General features: G+C 46.5%; 1 protein-coding gene across 1 annotated transcript in view; it reads right to left on the bottom strand.

Annotated features, from left to right (window-relative positions):
• Positions 1-1,934: 1,934 nt before the first annotated feature.
• Positions 1,935-17,470, bottom strand: part of LOC124169329 — a 183,029-nt gene continuing 167,493 nt past the window's right edge. Inside the window, exon 6 of the mRNA XM_046547911.1 lies at positions 1,935-17,415. Within this exon, the coding sequence (XP_046403867.1) occupies positions 2,926-17,415 (14,490 nt within the window). The 3' untranslated portion in view covers positions 1,935-2,925. The remainder of the gene's footprint in view (positions 17,416-17,470) is intronic.

Below are 17,470 nucleotides of genomic sequence, written 5' to 3'. Positions count from 1 at the left end.
GTCTCCTCACCCATCATGTGTAGCACTTCCTCATATCTTGTCCTCTCCATCTACTTAGCAGTCTCCATTATCCTTGACACCCACATCTTAAACACTTTAGTGCTTTCTTGGTTTCGTTCCTCAGCATCCATGTTTCTGTATTGAAAAGCACCCCTCTCCAGATCAGACTCTTCCCATTTCTTTTCTTTAGGGATGTGGAAGTACTCAAAAATTCAAGTCAAGTCGAGTAGTTTCGGTTATAGAGCTGTCGAGGCCAGAAGTTCAGTAATCTGCTGATAGGAAGCTCTATCATGAAACTCTTGTAATAATATTGTTGTCAAAGTCAATAAATTGTTCTAATGCCTTCGTAGTTTCATCTTGCTGTAATCGTTACAGTTAGTAGTCGACGTGGGTGGCAGATACCTTTTCATCAGCTGCGGAGACCGACCGTGTTCTGACTCAGCGTAATTCAGAGTAATTGGAGTGTACCGCTGTATCGCTTGTACTTTCCTGTGCGTTTCCCCTACCCTACCTTCTTAACTCAAACGCCAAGAGAATATGTAAAAATTGTTATGATTTCTATGAAAAAAACATGTAACTTTTAGGTTTTAGTCTACAATGCAGGTTTTCCCTGGTGTTTTACGTCACAAGTAGTGCCATCTTTTAGCTGTTTTGAATATTAATTACGTCTGATGTTAATTTTCGTTTATTCCTTTGTTGTATTTAGTTTCCTTCTTGAACTTACAAAAAAGGAGTTGCTAAGGTTAATTAAACAAAGTGAGAGATTAAGAAAAATGTTTTTTGGTACTAAAAAGTTAATGCTAACTTCTAAAGTTCGTTCGTCCAATTCCATGAAGATTCAAGATCCTTAAAAATAGTTGAAAAATTTTTTATAAAAATTCCTAAGGTTACAAAATGTTGCAATTTTGTTGAGAAAGTACTTGTCCAGCCACACAAGTGTGTCTCAAAAGACAATTTTCTGCAGGCAGTAATGCTGTTATATGGTGACATCAAAACCTGCCACCTGAGCATGTAGAACAATTGGTTTTCCTGCAGGAGAATTTGAAAGGATCAAATATTACATGATTCATTTATGCATGTAAAACATTACAATTGTGCAAATGATCTTAATCAGGGCTCTTCCAAGCAGTTAGGACAGTTATAAATTTAATTAACGACATATTACTAGAGGTTAATTCATTTCAATTGCACTCAATTAGGAACTGTTTACATTAATTTTCATTAATCTCCTAAATATGAAATAATTACCATCAACATTCGTCATTATGTTTTCTATATTACATCAAGCTAAGCATTCAGAGTAGAAAATTTCCAAAGGGGGTTGGAAAAATGAGAATATGTTGGTGCATCTGGAAACTACCCAACTCGACTCGATACTAGCGAGTAGTTTTCAACTCGACTTGATACTTGACTCAAAATCAAAAAGCACTACTCGTACGTTCCTACTTTTCTTTGCTCTTGCACAATATAATCCTCTCAACCTCTATCCTATTTATTAACACCTTTGTTGAAACTAATTTTCTTCCTTGTGTCTTTTTACCACTGTGTGTGTTTTCCTCTAATGTGCTGCCCATATAATTTAACTGTGCCACCTTCTCAAATCTATGTCAATGTACTTTTATGCCAAACCCTCGAATTATTTGCTTCAGAATGCTTTATGAAACTAATGCTTAACGTCGGTCTTCTGGTGTTCAGTGGTCATACCATATCCTTCACACTGATTACCTTTGGCATTCTCCAATATTCTTATTAGGGATTGTAGTATGTACCAAAATTGTGATAGGTGAATAGCAATGACTTAGTTAATGAATCAAATAATTTCATTAATGCAGTAAAACATGGACACTATGGTACCTAAATTATCCTTTAAAGTTCTTCTAAAGAAATTTCCTAATAGTGGAAAGGGTTTATGGCCTGGAATAAAACAATCAAGCTATAAGGCACTAAGGGCTTTATTAATTTGCATTGAGCATTACATAATAGTTTCTGAAAACTTGGAATACTTTAAAGCAAACATATTAAGCTTAAAAAAAACTCTTTTAAACCCACAACTTAGGTAATCCTTAAAAGCTTTTGCAATGCAAGGAATAGAAGCAGAGAGAAATGATAATCATTGACTTTAATAGTATATATGTAAGTATAGCATTTGTAAAAAAAATCTGTTCCATTTACTTCAATTTTATCATGTGGTTTGAATTAAAAATTTCATTTCACTTTACATACATGTTTCTTTCACTCATATTTTTTGCTATTTAGCTCCAAAACTTCAGTAAAAGGGACAAAAATCAATAATTGCAAAAAAAACATGATAGGGACGGTTTTTATCTATCACAGTCACATCTGGTACGAATTAAAAAAATATTAACTTAAAATATTTGCATATAACAGAAATATATTGACTCCATGGCAAGACTAACATGGAATATTAAAGAAGCACCTATTCACCAGGCTTATCCCATTTAAATGTTCAACATGATGCAATAAATCTCATTAATTAGTTGTCAGTACATCCCACTATATTTGATTTTACATCGGAATGTGAGATTCCTAGCGTCTCAACAAAAGTGAAACACATTAGGCATGGCATTTTTACCAATTGAGAAGCCCGAGGTTGTCTAATGTCAGTACATAAAAAGGGGATTCTAATCCATATTTTTCCATGAAGTAACTCTTTAAAAAATTCAATCTAAATTATATGTTATCATTACGATAAATAATCCCTTAAAATGGGGGATTAAAATTTACAAAAATTGGCAGCTTTTGACCCATATAAAAATTACTGTAACATATAAAACGGCAATGCATCACTTGATATTTTATTCATTTTGTTAGGATAATTAAAAATGATGCTCCATCAAGAGCCTATTCACAGCACCATTTCAAATCTTATTATGCAAAATAGTTTGTTTGCTATGGTGATGCCATTCATTTTGGTGGCACTGGCATGTAGAACCTGTGACTTTTAGTATCCTTTGTGTGCTTGAATGGTGACTGCTTTGTCTCCAACAAAGTAGCTGGGCAAGGTCCGTGTGGAACAGTTACAAGTTCTTTGCGATATATGACATTCCTGGAGGAGGTGTCAAAAGAAGACCTTGTATCACCTAAAGATATGTGTGATGCTTGACCTCTTTTGGCGATGGTAACTCTCTCGGCAGCAGCTGATGAGGCTGAAGTTACTCCATAGCTTCCTCCTCCCCTCATCCTTTCTGACTGATGCAATGACTGCTGTTGTGACTGTTGTTGCTGAGAAGACCAGTTTTGGTATGAAGAGGATGACGATGAACCTTTCTGACCTCTTTCAATCCTGTATTCAACAGTGGATGAACCTGCTCCCCCTCCAATAATAGATGACATGTTATCTCGGCTGCCTCTGGTACCATGATGGTGTTCAGCCTGTTGACGATGCATGGATGATATGGATTTGCGGTTACTGTCCTGTTGGTTATGACCAGACACGAATAGCCCTGATGATTCTGATAAGTTGACAATGCTTTTACGTTGAGCAGAAGCTGATGAAGATGACACATGAAGAGCTTCAGTTGATGATGATACCCCTCTACGATGAAGGACAGCATTATTCACATCAGCAGCTGAGCCTGATATGACACTCTTTCTATGGTGGCTTTGATTTTGCTGCTGTGAGATTCTGGAGGATTGAGTTTCAGATGATGAAATAATGTTAGAAGATGATTCACGGGAAATTTTTGATGTTGATGAATTGCTCATGTTTGTTGATGCATGAGTGTTAATGGAAGACTTTTGTATTGCAGCTTCTTGTATTTGAGAAGTTGCTGAAACTTTTTGCTGCAGGTCTTGTGCTGCTGATGAACTGGAAATAACTCTGCTAGTTTCACTGTGCTCAGATCGTGATACCTGACCTGAATTCTGCGCTGACCCTGTAGATACCTGCTGATGGTGAGCAGTGGATGCCGGGCAAATATTATTTGTGGTTGAAGATGTGATTTTAGACTGCTTCTGAGTGTCAGTCATTGATGCTTCTGCCACAGCAGTACTTCCAGAGGTTGCCTTACTAGTTGTGGTGGATGTCACTTCACGAACTATCGTAACTATGCTACCATCGGCAAGTTTCTTTGTTTCAGTTGTAGTGCGTACATCAGTATTACTCTTACTGCTATTGGACATATCTTTATTCCTTTGAGCTCTGCTTTCAAATCTAGATGAGCTGTCATCGCCAAGGCTGATTTGTGACTCGATATGGCGACGGCGATTGAATGTTGCATTATTTTGACTTGTATCTGTGACTGATTTACGCTGAACACGATATGTATCACGGGATGTTGTATGGGTTTCCATGGATTCTCCATTTTCTCTAATACTCAAGTTATCTTGCGGCCGCTTTGTGAGTGCACGGTCTCCCTTCACAGCTTTTCCATAGTCATCTCGTGATCTCCTACCTTCAAAAGTTCCCTTCTCCACAGTGAGATTATCAGTGTGCTTCACCACTTCCATTCTCTCACCTCTGGTTGGAACAAAATCATCTCTGGGCCTTGGACCTCCAAATTCACCTTGTTCTGGTTTAAGGTTGTCTGGATGCTTTTTGACGGGGGCCCTCTCTCCTTTCAGAGGTGTCTGAGGTTTCGGCCGTTCGAAATCTCCTTCCATTTTGAGATTGTCAGGGTGCTTAACAGGTGGAAACCTTTCTCCTCTTCCTGGCTTTTCTCCAACCGGTCTATCGAAGTCACCCTCCAATTTGAGATTGTCAGGATGTCTGATAGGAGGGAGTCGTTCTCCTTTGCCTGCAGGCGTTCCTTTTGGTCTATCGAAATCACCTTCTAACTTCAAGTTATCAGGGTGTCTTACAGGAGGAGGTCTTTCTCCTTTACCTGTTGGAGTTTTATCTGGCCGATCAAAATCACCCTCCAACCTCAAGTTATCAGGATGCCTTACAGGAGGAGGCTTCTCTCCTTTACCTGTAGGAGTTCTATCTGGCCGATCAAAGTTACCCTCTAACTTGAGATTGTCAGGGTGTCTTACTGGTGTTGCCCTTTCCCCTTTTCCCACTGGAGTTCCTTTGGGACGATCAAAATCTCCCTCCATCTTCAAGTTATCTGGGTGCCTCACTGGTGGTGGTCTCTCTCCTCTACCTGGTGTGGTTTCTCGTGGCCTATCAAAGTCACCCTCGAGTTTGAGATTATCAGGGTGCCTAACTGGTTTGGGCCTTTCACCTTGACCAGGTGTAGTACCTTTGGGTCTTTCAAAATCTCCTTCCAGCTTAAGGTTATCTGGATGTCTGACAGGAGAGGGCCTTTCTCCTTTTCCTGGAGTTGTCTCCTTTGGTCTATCGAAATCGCCCTCCATTTTTAGATTGTCCGGATGTTTTACTGGTTTCGGCCTTTCTCCTCGCCCAGGTGTGACTTCTTTTGGCCTGTCAAATTCTCCCTCCAGTTTCAAATTGTCTGGATGCTTAATTGGAGTTGAGCGTTCTCCTTTCACCACTGTATAACGAGTTCTTCCATCTGTAAACTCACCTTCAACCTTAAGGTTGTCTTCCCGTCTAATAATTTCTGCTCTCTCTCCCTTCACAACCTTCTTGTAATCTTCTCGAGATCGCCTTACTTCTTCAAACTGTCCTTCCATCCTAAGATTATCCTCTCTCCGGACAATGTCTGCTCTTTCACCACGTACAACCACGTAATCTTCCCGGCGTACATCATGGAATTCTCCTTCTAATTTTAGGTTGTCATGGTGCCTCACGATTTCAGCTCTTTCCCCTCGTGTGTGCACATGATCTTCCCTTCTTTGAATATCAGTGAATTCTCCTTCCATTCTTAGATTATCTTCATGTCGAACAACTTCTGCTCTTTCTCCACGGACTACGGTATAGTCATCCCTTGTCCTGCGGTCATCGAATCGACCCTCAACACGGAGATTGTCTTCATGCCTCACAACTTCTGACCTCTCTCCTCTGACTGCTACGTAGTCATTTCTTGATACATGATCAATGAATTCTCCTTCCATCCTCAAGTTGTCCTCATGCTTCTTCACCACAGTTCGTTCTCCTTTAACAGGCTTGAAGTCATCTTTTGGCCTGAAGTCAGTGAAGTCGCCTTCTGGTTTCAGGTTATCTGGGTGTTTAACTGGTGTTTGACGTTCACCTTTCTGAGGTTTGAAGTCATCTCTTGATCTTGTTACTGTGAATTCACCTTCTGGTTTCAGATTATCAGGATGCTTCTTAACATCAGCCCTGTCTCCTGTTTTTGGCTTTTCTTTCACTGGGCGATCAAAATCACCTTCGAGTTTAAGGTTATCTTGATGCTTAATGGGAGTAACTCTTTCTCCTTTACGTGGTGTATCACCTTTTGGCCTTTCAAATTCACCCTCAAGTTTCAAATTATCTGGATGCTTTATCGGTGTTACCCTTTCACCCTTAACTGGAGTTTTTCCTTTCGGTCTTTCAAATTCACCCTCAATCTTCAAGTTATCTGGGTGTTTGACTGGTGTCGCCCTCTCACCCTTTGGTGCTTTATCAACCTTTGGACGCTCGAATTCACCTTCGATCGTTAGGTTGTCCCGATGTTTAATGGGTGTAACTCTCTCTCCTTTCTGTGGTTCAATTGGTTTACGTCGCTCAAATTCTCCTTCCATTTTGAGGTTATCCGGGTGCCTCACAGGTGTAGGCCTCTCGCCATGTAGAGGGCCTCCTGGTTTTGGTCTTTCAAAATCTCCTTCTAACCTGAGGTTATCTGGGTGTTTGATGGGAGTGACCTTTTCTGGCTGTCCTGGTTGCGCTTCCTTAGGCCTCTCAAAGTCACCCTCAAGTTTAAGGTTATCTGGGTGCTTGATTGGCGATGGTCGTTCACCCCTTCCTGGAGTCACGGGCTTAGGCCTATCAAATTCACCCTCAGGCTTCAGATTGTCAGGATGCTTTATAGGCGACTGCCTCTCACCTTTGAATGGCACAAAATCATCACTAGACCGAGTTCCCTTGAACTCACCTTCAGGTTTCAAATTATCTGGATGTTTCACAATTCTTTCTCTCTCACCCTTAACATGTCTACCATAATCATCTCTCCTTCGGATAATTTCAACATGTTCACCCTCCACACGTAAGTTGTCTTCCCTTATGATGATATCAGCCCGCTCTCCTCTAACAACAGTGTAGTCATCTCTGGTTCTGGTGTCCACAAATCTTCCTTCCATTCGTAGATTGTCTTCCCTTCTCACTATCTCAGCTCTTTCGCCACGCAAAACTGGTTCCTCCCGTGGGGACCGTTGGAACTCACCCTCCATCTTCAAATTATCAGGATGCTTAACAGGCCTAGCTCGATCAGCTGGGAGGACAGGACTTTCTTCAGGGCGATAAAACTCTCCCTCTGGGCGTAAGTTGTCAGGGTGACGGACGATTTCAGATCTTTCTCCGCGGACGACGGTGTAATCCCTTCTCGAGGAATGATCGATGAAATCCCCTTCCATTCGAAGATTGTCCTCATGTTTCTTGACGATTGTCCTCTCGCCCTTGACTGGTTTGAAGTCATCTCTAGGTCTAGGACCCCCGAATTCACCTTCAGGTTTGAGATTGTCAGGATGCTTAGTGACCTCTGCTCGCTCTCCACGTACTGGTTTATAGTCATTTCTTGGTGTTCTGTCAAATTCACCCTCAGGTCTGAGGTTGTCTGGGTGCCTGACTTGTTTCGGCCGGTCTGCTTTTTGAGGAGTAAAGTCATCCCTGCGGATGCCTTCGAAGGCTCCCTCAGGTTTGAGATTATCTGGATGTTTAGTGATCTTCGGACGCTCTCCTTTACCTGGTGTGGTCTTCTCTGGTCTGTCGAAATCTCCCTCCATCTTCAGGTTATCCGGGTGCCTTATCGGCTTCGGGCGTTCCCCAGGTCCAAGTGGTTCCTCATGAGGTCGGTAAAATTCACCCTCTGGCCTCAGATTGTCTGGGTGACGCTTGATTTCTGGTCTTTCGCCCCTTCCTGGTGTAGTCTTTTCGGGCCGGTCGAAATCACCTTCCATCTTCAGATTGTCGGAAGGTTTGATGGGCTTCGGTCTCTCGCCAGGTCCTAGATGCTCTTCTCGGGGACGGTAAAATTCACCTTCCGGCTTGAGATTGTCTGGGTGCTTGATTGGTGAAGGCCGCTCACCTCGTCCAGGAGTTTCTGGCCGTGGACGATCAAACTCTCCTTCCATACGAAGGTTATCGGTTGGTTTGACAGGCTTGGGTCTTTCTCCTGGGCCGACAGGTTCCTCGTGTGGTCTGTAAAACTCTCCCTCTGGTCTAAGATTGTCTGGGTGGCGGGTGATCTGCGGCCTTTCACCTCTTCCTGGAGAAACCTTTTCCGGTCTGTCGAAATCTCCCTCCATCTTCAGGTTATCTGGGTGCCTTATCGGCTTCGGGCGTTCCCCAGGTCCAAGTGGTTCCTCATGAGGTCGGTAAAATTCACCCTCTGGCCTCAGATTGTCTGGGTGACGCTTGATTTCTGGTCTTTCGCCCCTTCCTGGTGTAGTCTTTTCGGGCCGGTCGAAATCACCTTCCATCTTCAGATTGTCGGAAGGTTTGATGGGCTTCGGTCTCTCACCAGGTCCTAGATGCTCTTCTCGGGGACGATAAAATTCACCTTCCGGCTTGAGATTGTCTGGGTGCTTGATTGGTGAAGGCCGCTCACCTCGTCCAGGAGTTTCTGGCCGTGGACGATCAAACTCTCCTTCCATACGAAGGTTATCGGTTGGTTTGACAGGCTTGGGTCTTTCTCCTGGGCCGACAGGTTCCTCGTGTGGTCTGTAAAACTCTCCCTCTGGTCTAAGATTGTCTGGGTGGCGGGTGATCTGCGGCCTTTCACCTCTTCCTGGAGAAACCTTTTCCGGTCTGTCGAAATCTCCCTCCATCTTCAGGTTATCTGGGTGCCTTATCGGCTTCGGGCGTTCCCCAGGTCCAAGTGGTTCCTCATGAGGTCGGTAAAATTCACCCTCTGGCCTCAGATTGTCTGGGTGACGCTTGATTTCTGGTCTTTCGCCCCTTCCTGGTGTAGTCTTTTCGGGCCGGTCGAAATCACCTTCCATCTTCAGATTGTCGGAAGGTTTGATGGGCTTCGGTCTCTCACCAGGTCCTAGATGCTCTTCTCGGGGACGATAAAATTCACCTTCCGGCTTGAGATTGTCTGGGTGCTTGATTGGTGAAGGCCGCTCACCTCGTCCAGGAGTTTCTGGCCGTGGACGATCAAACTCTCCTTCCATACGAAGGTTATCGGTTGGTTTGACAGGCTTGGGTCTTTCTCCTGGGCCGACAGGTTCCTCGTGTGGTCTGTAAAACTCTCCCTCTGGTCTAAGATTGTCTGGGTGGCGGGTGATCTGCGGCCTTTCACACCTTCCTGGAGATACCTTTTCCGGTCTGTCGAAATCGCCCTCCATGCGGAGGTTATCTGGGTGTCTGATGGGTTTGGGGCGTTCGCCTGGGCCATGGGGCTCTTCTTTCGGCCTGTAAAATTCCCCTTCGGGTCTGAGATTGTCAGGGTGTTTTTTGATCTCTGGCCTCTCTCCACGTCCTGGAGTCGTTTTCTCCGGGCGATCAAATTCACCTTCCATGCGGAGGTTATCAGTGGGCTTAACTGGTGATGGGCGCTCTCCTGGTCGTACAGGCTCTTGACGTGGTCGATAGAACTCTCCTTCGGGTTTGAGGTTATCAGCATGCTTGATTGGAGATGGTCTTTCTCCCTTGCCTGGTGTCTCGTGTTTTGGTCTGTCGAATTCGCCCTCTGGTCTCAGGTTGTCTGAAGGTTTAATTGGTTTCGGTCGCTCGCCAGGTCCAACATATTCTTCTCTTGGTCTGTAAAATTCTCCCTCAGGTTTGAGGTTGTCAGGATGCTTGACTGGTGTTGGTCTTTCTCCTCGTCCAGGAGTATCAGGCTTAGGTCTGTCGAATTCACCTTCCATACGCAGATTATCGCTTGGTTTAATGGGAGTTCTTCTTTCTCCTGGACCAACAGGTTCCTCATGAGGCCTGTAGAAATCTCCTTCGGGCCTCAAGTTGTCAGGATGCTTCTTGATCTCAGGGCGTTCCCCACGGACCGGCGTGGTCTTCTCCGGGCTCTTCTCGAACTCGCCCTCCATTTTCAAATTGTCTGGGTGGCGAATCTGTTTGGGTCGCTCTGCATTGACCGGCTTAAAGTCATCCCTTGGTCGAGGCCCACCAAATTCTCCTTCTGGCTTCAGATTGTCGGGATGTCGGGTGACTTCTACTTTCTCTACCCTGACTACCTTTCCGTAATCATCTCGTCTCCTGATATCCACAAATTCTCCTCTTAACTGTAGGTTGTCTTCTCTTCTTATGACATCGGCTCTCTCGCCGCGCACTACAGTGTAGTCGTCTCTGGAGCGTGTGTCGACAAATTCACCTTCCATTCTAAGATTGTCTTCGTGTCTGACAATCTCCGATCTCTCGCCGCGCACTACGGTATAATCTCTTCTCGAAGTGTGATCGATGAAATCTCCTTCCATTCGAAGGTTGTCCTCGTGCTTCTTCACAATCGCTCTCTCGCCCTTAACTGGCTTGAAGTCGTCCCGTGGTCTTGGGCCACCAAATTCACCTTCAGGTCGTAAATTGTCAGGATGCTTGGTGACTTCGGCTCGCTCACCTCGCACAGGTTTATAATCATTTCTAGGAGTCCTATCGAATTCTCCCTCTGGTTTAAGATTATCTGGATGTCTGACTTGTTTCGGCCTGTCTGGTTTATGAGGCGTGAAATCATCTCTGCGTGTACCCTCGAAGTCACCCTCCGGTCTGAGGTTATCTGGATGCTTCGTAATTTTCGGCCTCTCTCCCTTACCAGGAGTAGTTTTCTGTGGGCGTTCAAAGTCTCCCTCCATCTTGAGATTATCGGATGGCTTAATGGGCTTTGGTCTTTCTCCGGGCCCAAGTGGCTCCTCATGAGGTCGATAGAATTCTCCTTCGGGCCGTAGGTTATCAGGATGTTTGATGGGCGAGGGCCTCTCTCCGCGGCCAGGTGTTTCAGGACGTGGGCGGTCGAATTCCCCTTCCATTCGTAGATTATCTGTGGGCTTAACGGGCTTTGGTCTTTCGCCAGGACCGAGAGGTTCCTCATGTGGCCTGTAGAACTCTCCCTCCGGCCTGAGATTATCTGGGTGTCGCTTGATCTCTGGTCTCTCGCCCCTTCCAGGGGTAGTTTTCTCAGGCCTTTCAAAATCGCCCTCCATCTTAAGGTTATCGGATGGTTTGATTGGTCTCGGTCTCTCGCCAGGTCCCAATGGCTCTTCCCTTGGGCGGTAGAAATCACCCTCCGGCTTGAGATTGTCTGGATGCTTGATCGGCGACGGTCTTTCACCGCGACCAGGTGTCTCTGGACGTGGTCGATCGAACTCTCCTTCCATACGAAGGTTATCAGTTGGTTTGACAGGCTTGCGTCTTTCTCCCGGGCCGACAGGTTCCTCGTGTGGTCTATAAAACTCGCCTTCCGGTCTGAGATTGTCTGGGTGGCGAGTGATTTGTGGTCTTTCTCCTCTACCCGGAGAAACCTTTTCCGGCCTGTCGAAATCGCCCTCCATGTAGAGGTTATCTGGGTGTCTGATCGGTTTGGGGCGTTCGCCTGGTCCAAGGGGCTCTTCCTTGGGCCTGTAAAATTCTCCCTCGGGCCTGAGATTGTCTGGATGTCGCTTGATTACTGGCCTTTCACCTCGTCCTGGCGTCGTTTTCTCCGGGCGATCAAATTCACCTTCCATGCGAAGGTTATCAGTGGGCTTAACTGGCGTTGGCCGCTCTCCTGGTCGAACTGGTTCTTCTTTTGGTCGATAAAACTCTCCTTCGGGTTTGAGGTTGTCAGCGTGTTTGATCGGAGAGGGTCTCTCACTCCTACCTGGAGTCTCGGGTCTCGGTCTGTCGAAGTCTCCTTCCATCTTCAAATTGTCGGAGGGCTTGATAGGTTTCGGTCGCTCTCCGGGTCCAACATATTCTTCTTTTGGCCTGTAGAAATCTCCCTCAGGTTTAAGGTTATCGGGATGTTTGACTGGTGTTGGTCTCTCGCCTCTTCCTGGCGTCTCTGGTTTCGGTCTGTCAAACTCACCCTCCATGCGTAGATTATCGCATGGTTTAACTGGAGTTCTTCGCTCTCCAGGTCCAACAGGCTCCTCGTGAGGCCTGTAGAATTCACCCTCGGGCTTGAGGTTGTCGGGGTGCTTCTTTACCTGCGGGCGTTCCCCACGCACCGGTGTTGTTTTCTCTGGCCTCTTCTCGAAGTCTCCTTCCATTTTCAAATTGTCTGGGTGGCGAACCTGCTTTGGTCGCTCAGCATTGACCGGCTTAAAGTCATCCCTTGGTCTTGGCCCTCCAAAATCTCCTTCTGGCTTCAAGTTGTCGGGATGTCGTGTCACCTCTACTTTCTCTACTCTGACAACCTTTCCGTAATCATCACGCCTCCTGTTGTCAACGAATTCGCCCTTAAGTTGCAGGTTATCCTCTCTTCTTATAACATCAGCTCTCTCTCCGCGGACAACAATGTAGTCATCCCTTGATCTTGTGTCAATGAATTCGCCCTCCATTCTGAGATTGTCTTCGTGTCTCACAATCTCGGACCTCTCGCCGCGTACGACGGTATAATCTCTCCTTGAAGTGTGATCGATGAAGTCCCCTTCCATTCGAAGGTTGTCCTCATGCCTCTTCACTATCGGCCTCTCGCCTTTAACTGGCTTGAAGTCGTCTCGTGGTCTAGGTCCACCGAATTCACCTTCAGGTTTAAGGTTGTCCGGATGCTTGGTGATCTCCACCCTTTCTCCTCGCACAGGTTTGTAATCGTTACGAGGAGTTCTGTCGAATTCTCCCTCTGGTTTGAGGTTATCAGGATGTCTGACTTGTTTTGGTCTGTCTGCTTTATGAGGCGTGAAATCGTCTCTGCGTGTGCCCTCAAAAGTACCTTCAGGTCGAAGGTTGTCTGGATGTTTGGTGATTTTAGGCCTTTCTCCTTTGCCTGGTGTTGTTTTCTCTGGGCGTTCGAAATCTCCCTCCATTTTGAGGTTGTCAGAAGGTTTGATAGGTCTTGGTCTTTCTCCCGGCCCCAAGTGCTCCTCATGGGGACGATAGAATTTCCCTTCTGGTCTAAGGTTATCAGGATGCTTGATCGGTGATGGACGTTCACCACGTCCAGGAGTTTCAGGGCGCGGACGGTCGAATTCGCCCTCCATTCTCAGGTTATCCGTGGGCTTCACAGGTTTGGGTCTCTCGCCCGGGCCTAGCGGTTCCTCGTGTGGCCTGTAGAACTCTCCTTCCGGCCTCAGATTATCTGGGTGTCGCTTGATCTCTGGTCTCTCACCCCTACCAGGGGTAGTTTTCTCTGGTCTTTCGAAATCTCCCTCCATCTTGAGATTGTCAGAGGGTTTTATGGGCCTCGGCCTCTCTCCGGGTCCCAGCAGCTCCTCCCTTGGTCGATAAAACTCTCCTTCAGGTTTTAGGTTGTCAGGATGCTTTATGGGAGACGGTCTTTCGCCACGACCTGGCGTTTCCGGACGTGGACGATCAAAATCACCCTCCATGCGAAGATTATCGGAGGGCTTGACTGGTTTAGGTCTCTCTCCCGGTCCGAGTGGTTCTTCGTGAGGCCTGTAGAACTCTCCCTCAGGTCTGAGATTGTCTGGATGACGCTTGATCTGAGCTCGTTCTCCCCTGCCCGGAGAAACCTTTTCAGGTCTATCGAAGTCCCCTTCCATGCGTAGGTTGTCTGGATGTTTGATTGGTTTTGGTCGTTCGCCTGGCCCAAGTGGCTCTTCCTTAGGCCTGTAGAATTCGCCTTCAGGCTTTAGATTATCCGGGTGTCGCTTGATCTCAGGTCTCTCGCCACGCCCAGGAGTTGTTTTCTCTGGACGCTCAAAGTCACCTTCCATTCGGAGATTGTCAGTGGGTTTTACAGGCGAGGGTCTCTCTCCTGGTCGTACGGGTTCCTCACGTGGACGGTAGAACTCTCCTTCGGGTTTGAGGTTATCAGCGTGTTTGATCGGAGAGGGTCTTTCTCCCTTACCTGGCGTCTCGGGTTTTGGTCTGTCGAATTCGCCCTCTGGTCTCAGGTTGTCTGAAGGTTTTATTGGTTTAGGACGTTCTCCAGGTCCGACACGTTCCTCTTTTGGCCGATAGAAGTCGCCCTCTGGTTTCAGGTTGTCTGGATGTTTGATTGGAGTCGGTCTCTCGCCTCGACCTGGCGTCTCCGGTCTAGGCCTGTCGAATTCGCCCTCCATGCGTAGGTTGTCGCACGGTTTAACAGGGGTTCTTCTTTCTCCTGGACCAACAGGTTCCTCATGAGGCCTGTAGAAATCTCCTTCGGGTCTCAAGTTGTCAGGATGCCTCTTGATCTCAGGGCGTTCTCCACGGACCGGCGTTGTTTTCTCCGGTCTTTTTTCAAAGTCGCCCTCCATTTTCAAATTATCAGGATGGCGGACCTGCTTGGGTCGTTCGGCATTGACCGGCTTGAAGTCATCCCTCGGTCTTGGTCCTCCAAATTCTCCTTCTGGTTTCAGGTTGTCTGGATGTCGAGTCACCTCTACTTTCTCTACTCTGACAACCTTGCCATAATCATCTCGTCTTCTGATGTCTACGAATTCACCCTTCAATTGCAAGTTGTCCTCTCTTCGTATAACATCGGCTCGCTCGCCACGGACTACGGTATAATCGTCCCGGGACCGTGTGTCGGTAAATTCTCCCTCCATTCGGAGGTTATCTTCGTGCCTGACTATCTCGGACCTCTCGCCTCGAACAACAGTGTAGTCCCTTCTCGACGAGTGGTCAATGAAGTCACCTTCCATTCGTAGATTGTCTTCGTGTTTCTTTACTATTGGCCTTTCTCCTTTAACGGGCTTGAAGTCATCTCGTGGCCTCGGGCCTCCAAACTCACCCTCGGGTTTGAGATTATCGGGATGTTTTGTGACCTCAGCTCGCTCACCTCGTACTGGTTTGTAATCATTTCGCGGCGTTCTGTCGAATTCTCCCTCTGGTTTGAGGTTGTCTGGATGTCTGACTTGTTTCGGTCTATCCGCTTTATGAGGCGAGAAATCATCTCGGCGTGTGCCCTCAAAAGTACCTTCAGGTCGGAGGTTGTCTGGATGTTTGGTGATTTTAGGCCTTTCTCCTTTGCCTGGTGTTGTTTTCTCTGGGCGTTCGAAATCTCCTTCCATTTTGAGATTGTCAGAAGGTTTGATAGGTCTTGGTCTTTCTCCCGGCCCCAAGTGCTCCTCATGGGGACGATAGAATTTCCCTTCTGGTCTAAGGTTATCAGGATGCTTGATCGGTGATGGACGTTCACCACGTCCAGGAGTTTCAGGGCGCGGACGGTCGAATTCGCCCTCCATTCTCAGGTTATCCGTGGGCTTCACAGGTTTGGGTCTCTCGCCCGGGCCTAGCGGTTCCTCGTGTGGCCTGTAGAACTCTCCTTCCGGCCTCAGATTATCTGGGTGTCGCTTGATTTCTGGCCTCTCGCCTCGTCCTGGTGTTGTTTTCTCCGGGCGCTCAAAGTCACCTTCCATGCGGAGGTTGTCTGTTGGCTTTACTGGCGATGGACGTTCTCCACGTCGTACTGGTTCTTCTTGTGGCCGGTAAAACTCTCCTTCTGGCTTGAGGTTGTCAGCGTGCTTGATTGGTGATGGCCGTTCACCTCTTCCTGGAGTCTCGTTTTTAGGCCTCTCAAATTCTCCCTCCAGGTGAAGATGATCTGGATGTTTGATGGGCTTAGGACGTTCTGCCATTTCTGGACCCTTTTTGGTTGGATAGTCAACATCTCCCTCCAGTTTTATATTGTCAGGGTATTTGTACGGTTTGGGTCTTTCACCTTTAAGTGGCTTCTCTTTCTCTGGTCTTTCGAATTCTCCTTCAGGTCTTAAGTTATCAGGATGTCTGATTTGCTTTGGCCTCTCACCTTTACCAGGTGTCTCGTTTTTAGGCCTCTCAAAGTCTCCCTCAAGGTAAAGGTGGTCTGGATGCTTGACAGGTTTGGGCCTCTCTCCCATTTCTGGACCCTTTTTGGTTGGATAGTCAACATCTCCCTCTAGTTTTATATTGTCCGGGTATTTGTATGGCTTAGGTCTCTCACCCTTTAGTGGCTTTTCTTTTTCAGGTCTTTCAAATTCCCCTTCTGGCCTCAAGTTGTCAGGATGTCTGATTTGTTTTGGCCTTTCACCTTTGCCAGGCGTCTCATTCTTTGGCCTCTCGAATTCTCCCTCCAGGTGAAGGTGATCTGGATGCTTGATGGGCTTAGGACGTTCTGCCATTTCTGGACCCTTTTTGGTTGGATAGTCAACATCTCCCTCCAGTTTTATATTGTCAGGGTATTTGTACGGTTTGGGTCTTTCACCTTTAAGTGGCTTCTCTTTCTCTGGTCTTTCGAATTCTCCTTCAGGTCTTAAGTTATCAGGATGTCTGATTTGCTTTGGCCTCTCACCTTTACCAGGTGTCTCGTTTTTAGGCCTCTCAAAGTCTCCCTCAAGGTAAAGGTGGTCTGGATGCTTGACAGGTTTGGGCCTCTCTCCCATTTCTGGACCCTTTTTGGTTGGATAGTCAACATCTCCCTCTAGTTTTATATTGTCCGGGTATTTGTATGGCTTAGGTCTCTCACCCTTTAGTGGCTTTTCTTTTTCAGGTCTTTCAAATTCCCCTTCTGGCCTCAAGTTGTCAGGATGTCTGATTTGTTTTGGCCTTTCACCTTTGCCAGGCGTCTCATTCTTTGGCCTCTCAAAATCTCCCTCCAGGCGAAGATGGTCTGGATGCTTGACTGGCTTAGGGCGTTCAGCCATTTCAGGACCCTTTTTGGTTGGATAGTCGACATCTCCCTCTAGCTTAATATTGTCAGGATACTTGTATGGTTTAGGCCTTTCGCCTTTCAATGGCTGCTCTTTTTCTGGTCTCTCGAATTCTCCCTCGGGCCTTAGGTTATCAGGATGCCTCACCTGTTTAGGTCTTTCTCCTTTACCTGGTGTGAAATCATCCCTTGATCGTGTTCCCATAAATTCACCCTCAGGTTTTAAATTATCCGGATACTTCTTAATCTCAGGTCGCTCTCCCCGAACTGGTTTGAAGTCATCCCTTCTTGTGTCGGTGAAATCACCCTCCGGATAAAGGTTGTCTTTGGGCTTTTTGACATGTGCTCTTTCACCTGGCCTGTAATCTTCCCTGTTCTTAGGAGTGCCCACAAACTCTCCTTCAGGTCTAAGATTGTCTTTGGGTCGGATAGGAGTTGCTCTTTCAATGGAGGATGCTCTGACTGATGTGGTTTGAAATGTCTCCAAATTGGATTGCTGCGATTTCAGGTAACGCTCCGTTTCTTCCTTGGTCCAAGTCCTTCTCCTCTCTTGCAAGTGCCCATCTGTGTCCGATGTTATGTACTCAATTTCCAGTACCTCTGGTTCGCGATGCTCTTCCTTCCTCGTAATCACCTCTTGCACTCCACCTCGTCTCTCCACTAGGGTTTTTTCCTGCGGAAAATAATGATTTGATTATGAATGAAGAAAATTATGTATTAATTTTGTG

The sequence above is a fragment of the Ischnura elegans genome, chromosome 12 (assembly GCF_921293095.1).
Source record: "Ischnura elegans chromosome 12, ioIscEleg1.1, whole genome shotgun sequence".
NCBI lineage: Eukaryota > Metazoa > Arthropoda > Insecta > Odonata > Coenagrionidae > Ischnura > Ischnura elegans.
Note: the sequence above shows the minus strand (reverse complement) of the source record. Positions and strands in the feature narration are given on the sequence as shown.